Consider the following 10633-nt stretch of genomic DNA (forward strand, 5'->3'; position numbering starts at 1 on the left):
AGAGGGCTCAGTGATAGCGCTGAGAGCTTGAAACTCTTCCCTTGTTCCCCGAGTCATGTGAAGCAGGCGCATAGTATGACCACGATCTTGTGGCTCTGTTCTAGCTGCCCGCTTTTTGCGAGTCACGGCCCTGACAGGCCTTTCAATAGCCAGAGGAGTTGACTCTTGCGCCAAAGGCATTGGGCTTAGTGGACTTTGTGAGCCGGAGTCCATCAAAGCTGTGGGTGATGAGTGAGTTATGACTGGAGCAGCAGCCCAGGGTGGGGCGGCAGATATCACTGAACCTGCATTTGTAGCTGTTAACTCTGAAAAAGGGAAAACAGTCTCATCAAACTGCACAAGACGGCAGATATAGACTTTCCCACTTGTTAAATCCATGCACCTATACCCCCTAAAGGAAGGTGGATAACCTAGGAAGACACAGGGCGCCGAGCGAAAGTCCATCTTATGCCGGTTGTAGGGCCTAAGATAGGGATAGCAACGGCACCCGAAGACACGGAGAAAGGAGTATGGTGGCTTGGTTTTGTAGAGACGAGTGTATGGACTCTCAGATTTTAAGACTGTAGTGGGTAAATAATTGATTAGAGTTGTCACCGTTTCAAAAGCATAGTCCTAGTATTGTTGCGGGACACAGCCTTCAGCTAGCAAAGCTAGTCCTGTTTCAACTATGTGGCGGTTTTTACGCTCAACTCTACCATTTTGTTCGTGCGTATACGCACATGATTGGCGGTGAATAATGCCTAACTTTTCGAATGTGTGATGTAACTTGCGGTATTCGCCGCCTAAGTCAGACTGAACAGATTTGATAGAACGCGAAAATTGGCGTTCTACCATGACTCAAAACGACTCGAAACTTTTATATATATCCGATTTTATCCGTAGGCGATAAAACCAACAAAATCGGGAATAATCATCTACGAAAAGCAGGAAATAGCGAAATCCACTAGTAGAGATTACAGGAGCCGGACCCCATATGTCCGTATAAATCAAATCTAATACATTACTACTAGATAATGAAACTCTATCTAGAGGAAATCTTGATGACTTGCCAAGTTGACATGAATTGCACAACCCGCCCGGTACGGTTTTATTAGGTGTAACGGGACAACATTTTAGGACTTGATTCTGGACATGTGCATGGGGATGGCGCAACCTGCGGTGCCAGACGACCGGTGTAGCACAGGATGTGAGAAAAGCAAACTGAGACTGCGAGACCGGGAGCTTGTACAAACCGCCCTATGTGAAACCTCTAAGCAGAACCGCCCGAGTGACCGAATCCTTCACAATGAAACAATCCTTGTGAAATTCAACAAAAACACGATTATCATTCGTTAAACGATAAACAGATAATAACAGGACGGAAAGTTTAGGAACATGTAAGACATTAGTTAGATTTAGTGTTTTAGACAAAGATGGTATAGAAGCATGGCCAACTCGTGAGATCGTCAAACCTGCGCCATTACCAACACGCAGCACATCACCACTCGTATATTCATCCGATTGTGTCATCATCGACGCATCTGGCGTGGCATGGGCGGTAGCCCCCGTATCCGGGAACCAACCTGATGCAGCCGTACTGCCTTCTTCTTCTCCGGGAACCACAAGGTTCGCCTGCGCCGGCAGTTGCGGGGCATACCGCTTGTAACAATAAACTGCCGTGTGCCCTTGTGCACGGCAGATTTGACACCGAGGAGCCCTGCCGCGACCACCATTCCGACCGCCCCTGCCGCCTCTGCCATGACTGCCACTTCCGCGTCCTCCATTGCCACGCCCGGAATTATGGCCAGAATTGCCACTGCCGCGACTGGAGTTTCTGCCCCTGCCAGCGTAAAACGCAGTTGGTGAACCGTGATCAGAACCTGCAGGATAATCATCAGCATGCAGAAACTCTTGAGCGCGAAGATAATCAGCAATTTGCGGAATAGTTACAGAATTTCCGGACGCCGTGAGCGATGAGGCCATCGCACGGTATTCTGGACGCAATCCCCGGAGAACAAACATATTCTGTTCATCCAGCGATATTGGGCGACCGGCGTGGGCGAGATCCTCGACTAACAGCTGGGCGCGGCCTAGATATTCCGTCGTGCTACTGTCGCCTTGCCGCAGGCCGTGAAACTGGCCGAGGAGACCCAGTGTGCGCGCGCCGGTGGAGCTGCCGAGGCCAGCGTTGATCGCTTCCCAGACATCTTTGGAGGTGGATTTGCCGACCGCCAAATGCATCACCTCATCTGAGAGGGATGAGATGAGAAGGGAAAGCAGCGTTTGATCTTGTTTGATCCACGCCTTTTACGCCGGGTTTGGGACCGGAGTAGAGGTTGAGGCCGTGGATTCACCGGTGGCCGGAGGAGCGTCGATCAGCGCGGGAGGACACGGATTCTCGCCATCGACAAATCCCATGAGCTCCTGACCACGTAAAAATGGAACCAATTGGGTTCTCCAAAACAAAAAATTTTGATAAGTGAGTTTTATCGAAACAAAATGGTGAGCACTGTTTAAGGAATTTTGGCTTGAGGCCGGAGAGGGGGTTCCACCGCCGGTAATAGTGCGCTCGGAAGAATTGGTGGACATATCGACGATTAGTCGATTGTTTTGGGGAAAGGATCGACAGAGGGTGGTGAGAGGAGAGAGAAAAAAATAAATTCCCTAGTCTAACTGATACCAAATGAGATAATCAGTTTTCCATTCAACAGTGACAACGATAAGGATTACAATTCAAATACTGTAACAACTCTAAGTAACCCCTATCAAGTAGGAAGACTAAGCCTATTACAAAGACAAGTCAACATAACAATAATAATAATAAACTAACAATAGTAATAATAATAATATTGCTAACATGTAGAAACATAAAGTCTGTGAGTTAATACTTAAAGTGCGTGGGTTTTGTGCTTAATGTGCGTGAGATTGTGCTTAATGTGCGTGGATTTTGTATTTAATATGCGTGAGTTTTTGCTTAATGTCAGTAGTTGTTGAAACTTAAGGTCTGTGAGTTAATACTTAAATGCGTGAGTTTTGTGCTTAATGTGCGTGAGATTGTGCTTAATGTGCGTGGGTTTTGTACTTAATGTGCGTGAGTTTGTGCTTAAGATCTAACACTTAAAGGTGTGTGGCTTTCTTCTAGACACGCGTTTTTTTTTTTAAATTTTCATTGATTTGAGCCGTTGATCTTGATTTGATCAATGATTCAAATCTAACCGCACAACCGCACGGGAAGCTATACCCGCACATGAACCCTTCCCAATATATATATATATATATATATATATATATATATATATATATATATATATATATATATATATATATATATATATTGAAAGCTACTGATTCTTACTTATATTTATTACAAAATGGAATGATCTAGAATATCTAAGTGTATTATTGTAATGCTAACCCTATTAAATATATATATTATGTTAATTTATATAATAAATATAAAAAAGAAATTAAATGTAGATTGAACTATAGTGCTAGATGTTTTATATAATATATAAACTTTTAGCTATAAGGATCTTTTATTACATGTACCTTCATTACAAAAATAATGTAATTATTTTTTAAATATTAAAAATGTTCATGATATTCATAGTCCACACAATTGTGTGTACCATTTTACCCCCAATAATTTACCTTATAATGTTGTCCTTATTTTTAGCACTTACAAAATTCGGTTGTACAATAGTCTAATTAATTATGTAATGTGTACTAAATTGATAAGATTGTTACTTATGTTATTTTTTATTTTAAATTATAATGTTATATTGTATATCACAGAGAATATAGAAAATTCATCATCAACGAATAATGATGCTCAAGGTACAGAGCAAAGTACTGCAAGTATTCGTACACGATGTTCTATTGGAGGGTGTTTGACTCAGAATATCACACCACTGAGTAACATCACTAACGGTAAAACTCCTACAATTTAGCGATATAAATTTCATGTGTCTTTAAATATCCATATAGTTGTATTTTTTAAAAAATGATTGTCAAATTCTTTTTTTTGTATTACAGTTGACTAAGATATCTGTACTGTAAAATATTATGTATGTTTACAGTAGGTACGTGCAAGATACACATAGGCTCAAGCAATTGCAAGCATTTTATTTTTGGAGAGTTCCAAAAACCATTATCAACCATAACAACATCTTGCTTAACTGGTAACTTTCTATACTCATATCTTATATAATTTTGAATATTATCAAGTAAAAGATAATTGTTTCTTTTATTATTGTGTTCAATATAGGTTGTAGCGCACAAGATAAAGTAGCAATGCGTCAACCTTAACATAACTCTCCAATTGAAGAAGATCATGTCGTAAAAAGAGACTTGTTATCGGCGTTTGAAGAGGAATCTATCACTTTACTTATCGAAACAGCCAATAATGGCATAACAGGTAATAATATGAACTGTGTCAGGTAGAAATGAATGCCAGCAAAGTATGAAAAAAGACCTTGCCCAATTAATATTAACTTTAGTCAATTCATATTTCGGCCTAACGATTAACGATGGACGGCGAAACTTCGATATTGCAACATCCTCTGGGTTTGCACATGGTATGTATCAAACTTTCATACCTAATATAGTTGTCAACATTTTCTGGACGCCTATTAAAAATTCATTTCATTGCAGATGAGTATTGTGATTTGGGTTATGCAACCAATATTTGCGCCCATTGTGGGGCGTTGTTTTGGTTCAAAGAAAGGAAGAAAAATTATTCCACTAAAGGTTCTCCGATGTTTTCGTTGTGCTACAACAATGGGAAGATTAAGTTGCCAGCGATTACGTTACCACCAAAAGGTATATATGATCTATTTTACGGCAATGACGAATTATCAAGAAAATTTCTCCAAAACATCAGAACCTACAACAACATGTTCTGCTTCACATCAATGAGCGGTAAAATAGACACGAGCGTGAACAAGGGCGACGGACCACCTGTTTTCCGATTAAGTGGACAAAACTATCATCTAATGCGCAGTCTCCTTCCAGAAGAAGGCAAACCACCACATTTTGCCCAGTTGTACATATACGACACAACAAATAAAAAGAACAACCGTATCAATGCTGTTAGTTAAACAAACTGCGCTTAGTACAATAAACCTACGAATTTTTATTGAGATCCTTATCAATGCATATTTTTCCTTCTTTTAGGGGTGTTGGTGAGCAAGATGACATTCATGTAGAAATAGTGAATGTCATTCAGAGGGAGCTAGATAAGAATAATGTTTTGGTTAAGTCATTTCGGATGGCTATGTCTTAGCTTGATAGTAATACATGCGTTGAAGTGAAAATTAAGTTGTTGGGAAAATGCACTAAAGATGCCAGGACATACAATCTACCGCAAATGTCTGAAGTATCAGCTTTAATAGTTGGAGATCTTGATACCAGTATTGGTGAGCGTGATATTGTGGTTCAAGCTAAGGGTGGGCAATTGCAGAGAATCAGTGAATTAAATCCTTCCTACCTGCCACTGCAATACCCGTTGTTGTTTCCATATGGTGAAGATGGTTATCGGGAAGACATTGCATTCTCGAACGTACTCGGCAACCGTTCCACTGGTGGTAGACACAGGATCAGCCCCAGGGAGTTTTTTTGCTATCGCATACAGTCTCGAAATTCTGTTCAGAGTACCATTCTATTTGCAAAGCGGTTGTTCCAACAGTTCGTTGTTGATGAATACACAATGGTTGAGTCAGGAAGACTCATTTATATCAGGACACACCAAAAAAGCCTAAGGTGTGAAACATACAGTGGGTTGACCGACGCTTTAACCAGGGGTGAAGTAAACCCTGCAGCACAAGATCAGAGAATAATACTATCTTCAAGTTTTACACGCGGAGCTCGATACATGATACAAAACTACCAGGATGTCATGGCAATATGTAGATGGATTGGATACCCAGATTTATTTATAATGTTTACATACAACCCAAAGTGGCCAGAGGTGCAATGTTTTTTAAAAGATCGAAGGTTGAAAGCAGAAGACCGACATGACATAATTTGCCGTTTATTCAAGATGAAGTTGGATTCCTTGATAACTGATTGTCGAAAGAATAAACTTTTTGGCTCTGTGGCTGGAGGTAATCTTTTTGTTTAGTCTTACACCAATTTCTTTAAAATTAGCATAAATTCCCTTCTCTTTATTTGGTTATTGCTATTATGTTGCAGTTATATATACAATTGAGTTCCAAAAGCGAGGTCTTCTGCATGCTCATATATTGCTTTTTTTGGGGAAAACTAAAGAAGTTAGTCAAGTGGTTACTCTAGACAAAATCATTTCCGCTGAGATACCAGATGAAAATACAGATGTAGAATATTACAAAGCTGTAGAGGAATTTATGATGCATGGTCCATGTGGAAAAACAAGGAGCAATTCTCCATGTATGGTAAATGGACGATGTTCAAAACATTTTCCTAAGAGATTTGTTGAGTGTTCTACATTTGATGACGATGGTTATCCGGTATATAGACGGAGAGACAACGGCAATATAGTTACAAAGAACGGGATCACGTTGGACAACAGATATGTGGTACCGCACAATAGACATTTATTACTTAAGTACAAGGCTCATATAAATGTCGAGTGGTGCAACCAGTCACGCTTAATCAAGTACCTGTTCAAGTATGTTAACAAGGGTCATGATCGGGTAACAGCCGAATTCTACAAAACAAGCAATGATGAAGAGAATGGAAAAGTCATAGATGAGATTAATATGTACTTTGACTGTAGGTACATATCCTCATGTGAAGCGGTTTGGCGTTTGTTTGGTTTTGATATACAGCTTAGGGCTCCTTCAATGGAAAGGTTAAGCTTTCACCTCCCTAATCAACAGAGTGTGGTGTTTGCAGATGATGATCCTGTTGAGAACATTGTTAATAGACCCACTATAGCACAGAACTTGTTCTTGGAATGGTTTGAGGCTAATAAGACATTCCCAGATGCAAGAGAGCTTACTTATGTTGAGATGCCAACAAGATTCGTGTGGAAGAAAGACCTTAGAAATGGCAGCCACGGAAAAAAGGGTTCTCAATCGGAAGGATCTTCTATGTCCCGCCTGCGACTGGAGAAATCTTTTATTTGAGGTGTTTGTTGAATAAAATACGTGTCCCTACAAGTTATGCAGATATTAGGACTGTAAACGGTGTCCACTATGCCTCATTTCGAGATGTGTGTTATGCAAGAGGTTTAGTTGATGATGATAACGAATATGTTGATGCAATAGATGAAGCCAATCATTGGGCGTCAGGAGATCAGTTGAGGAGATTATTTGTTACGTTGCTAATGAGCAGTTGCATGGGTAAACCGGAAACAGTTTGGAATGCTGTGTGGCCACAATTGTCTGATGATGCACATTTCCAAATCCGCAAACAATTGCACAGTAGAGGTATACATACATTCTACAGATTATTTTTGTTATATTGCTAACAAAATATCAATTGAGCTTTAACGTGGTTAACTTAATTAGTATATTTTTATATAAACTTATGCAGATTTTGTGTTGACAGAATCTCACAAGATGAACTTTGCTTTAGAGGAGATTGAAAAGCTGTTATCAATTCATGGTAAGAGTTTAAAGGACTATTCTGAAATGCCAACGGCAAATTTTGAGGTCTTTAATGTTATATCAAACAGGCTTATACAAGAAGAATTATCATATGACTGTGTGGATCAGGAGAAAGAGAACCAGGAATTGGTAAGGCAGTTAACAGAAGAGCAAAAGGTCATATACAATGAGGTGTTAACCGATATTGCTCACAAAGCTGGCGGGTTATTCTTCGTTTATGGTTATGGAGGGACTGGTAAGACGTTTTTGTGGCGAGCATTGTCCTCCGCTTTAAGGTCTAAGAGGGAAATAGTGTTAAATGTTGCATCTAGCGGCATAGCTTCGCTTTTATTACCAAGTGGAAGAACTGCACATTCTCGGTTTGCCATATCGATATATGTTAATGAAAATTCCACTTGCAACATAAGCCACGGCAGTCCATTAGCAGAGCTTATTGTTCAAAGCAAGTTGTGACACCCCGCAAATCCAAATTCTATTTAGGGATTAATTAACTAATTAATCCTAATCCAATTGGTAATTTATTCTTTAAATTCCTGAAAATTCAATAGTCGGGGACTAGTAATTGACTAGTCAACCCAAGTCAAGGTGTCGTACCTAAAGCTTTGTGAATAGTTCCCTTGTCCCATTACACTTTTTCATCTTAGTAAGGGTAAAGATGACTTTACACCTCATGTTTGTATCCAAGCTAACCTAAGGTCATTTCTCATTCTTCTCCTAACACACTCAAAACATAAAACTCTTCCTTCTCTCTAGAATTTAGCTAGCTTTCTCTCCAAGCTAAGTTTGAGCTTTCCAAGATCTTCAAAGTTTGTCTCCAAGATTCCACCTTTCCTACTCTTGAGCATCTAGTAGGGTAAGGTCTATGTTCCTTTTGTGTTTTTAGTGTTTTCTAAGGTATCTTTTTCTAAAGATGAGATCTTTATGGTCTTTTGGTGTGTTCTTGAAGTGGGGTTTGAAGGTGAACCTTCTTAAGGGCTTTGAGAGGTGTTAAAAGTGAAGGTTTAGTCTTCAAGAGGTAACCCATGCTTTACAAAATCTATTTTGCTTACCTATATGATGATTTCTTGGATTCTACTTGTGATTTTGCTATGAAATGTGAGTGTTGATACATTGTCTTGTGAAAATGCATATCTAGATCTTGTTATTAGGGTTCTTGTATGTCATTGCTTGGCTATTCCTTTGATTCAAGTCATTTTGTTGTATTTGGTGAGATTTTGGATGTTTTGGACTTGAATTTGAGCTTGGTGTTGAAAATCCCGAAGGGATGTTTTTGTTCAGGGTTCGGTACCTGCGGGCGGAACGTCGGGTAGGGGTCCACCCGCCGCCCCACTCGCAGGGTACGTTTGTGTGTGGGAATGGTTCCCGCGGGCGGAACCACGGGTGGGGGTCCACCCATGGGCCCACCCGCGGGGTACGATGTTGGCTTGGGCGGGGATTTGTTCCCCGTGATTCTTTTGACCCGGTATTTGGTGTTTTGAATTCCCGATGTTCTTTTGTGGAACTATTTGAGTGTCTTCTTGATGTTTCGTATGTCTAGAACTATATGGTAGGATTCTATGTAGGTTTTGGGTGTCTTGAATCGTGCTAAGCGTTCAACCTTGTGATTCGTTGAACCGTGTTGAGTCTTGTGTGTTCTTCAGAACTACGTTTGGTTTACCCGTTTGATAAGCATGTTAGTTCGGTGTTTTAATGCTAGCGTGTGTGGTTTGTTCTTTCCTATTGTGGATGATGACTTGTGTTGATCATCGTTGTTGTCGGATTGTGATCCTTTCCTTGTTGAGTATGATTTCATATCTTCGTTGTGATCCGTTGATTGATTCCTATGATGGTGTCGTGTGTTTGGCTGTACCTGGATTGCACGATTAATGGTATGGGACATTAGTCACCAAGGTACGGCAGTGGTCCTCGTGGTGGCCATGACGCGAATATGGAGTTTGTGACCTGTTTGATGGGTTCACGTATTTCTTGGGAGGCATGTGTGTGATCGGTACTCTCGTGTACTATGAATTGGTGGAACTTGCTAGTGGTTTTTTGGTGGATGGGGACGACGGTCCTCGGAGGAATAAGGTTGGACTTGTATATACAGGGGTCCTGGAGGTAAAGGTTGGAACTAACTATAAGGTTGGGGGTAGCCATATGGTTGGAATCGGGCATAAGGAAGGATTACGATTCGTGATGTGTGATGTCACGAAGGCATGTGTTGCCGTTGTGTGTTCCTCTATTTGTGATGAGTGATGTCACGAAGGCATGTGTTGCCAATATGTGTCTTTATTCTCTTGTGTTGAGCATGTCGGGTGCTATTCTACTGAGTGATGGTAGAATACACCTTGAGCCTTACTTATGTCTTCGTTGTTTACTTCTTGTTGTCTTGGGATGTGTTCCCTTATTCTTATTGAGAGTGGTATAGAGTCTTGTGGTTGACTTCTATCCTTGGCTTTGAACATATATATATAGTATCTCGTTTCAAAAATGATTTTTTATATATTATCTACGGTATGATACTTAACATGTATTGGTGGGTTACCAGCATCATTCGCTGACCGGGCGTCGTCCCATTTATTTATGTGCTTTTTTAAGGTCCCGAGTAGTGGCGAGCGCGATCTAGTGATGGATAGTGTAGTTCCCTCAGACCTTATTAGCTTTGTTATGGGTCTGTGTGCCTTTTATGGTGAACATTAGATTGTTGTTGATTTGACTTTGTCCCTTGTTAGACTGATGATGTTGATGTTGTTCTCGCCTGTGCGTTCACCTTAGTGTGGACGTGGCATAACACTCTTCATTTTCCAGTTTTATATAGTTAGACTTCCGCTGTGATTTGCTTATATTGTGTTTAGATTATCTGCATATATAAGTTTAAATTGGCATGGAAATCGGGGGGTGTTACACAAGTTGATAATATGGGATGAAGCTCCAATGATGCACAAATTTTGTTTTGAAGCCCTAGACCGAACTATGAGGGATTTGTTGCGCTTCAAAAATCCAAGTAATTATGAAATGACATTTGGTGGTAAAACAATTGTTTTTGGTGGCGATTTCAGGCAGATTCTACCAGTAATTCCGAAGGG

At 40.4% G+C, this 10633-nt stretch overlaps 2 protein-coding genes across 2 annotated transcripts; one reads left to right on the forward strand and one right to left on the reverse strand.

Moving 5' to 3' along the window:
• Window positions 1-1236: 1236 nt before the first annotated feature.
• LOC109150816 lies at window positions 1237-2220 on the reverse strand. The gene has a single exon (XM_019298792.1). It carries the CDS (start codon window positions 2218-2220, stop codon window positions 1237-1239), a length of 984 nt encoding a protein of 327 aa, XP_019154337.1.
• A 3127-nt stretch (window positions 2221-5347) lies between these two features.
• LOC109150817 lies at window positions 5348-8021 on the forward strand. The gene is made up of 4 exons (XM_019298793.1): window positions 5348-6083; window positions 6172-7026; window positions 7128-7388; window positions 7495-8021. The coding sequence occupies exons 1-4, from the start codon at window positions 5348-5350 to the stop codon at window positions 8019-8021; spliced, it is 2379 nt and encodes a 792-aa protein (XP_019154338.1).
• The last annotated feature ends 2612 nt before the right edge of the window (window positions 8022-10633 follow it).

This window comes from Ipomoea nil, unplaced genomic scaffold (assembly GCF_001879475.1).
Source record: "Ipomoea nil cultivar Tokyo-kokei standard unplaced genomic scaffold, Asagao_1.1 scaffold2280, whole genome shotgun sequence".
In the NCBI taxonomy this organism is placed as follows: Eukaryota; Viridiplantae; Streptophyta; class Magnoliopsida; order Solanales; family Convolvulaceae; genus Ipomoea; species Ipomoea nil.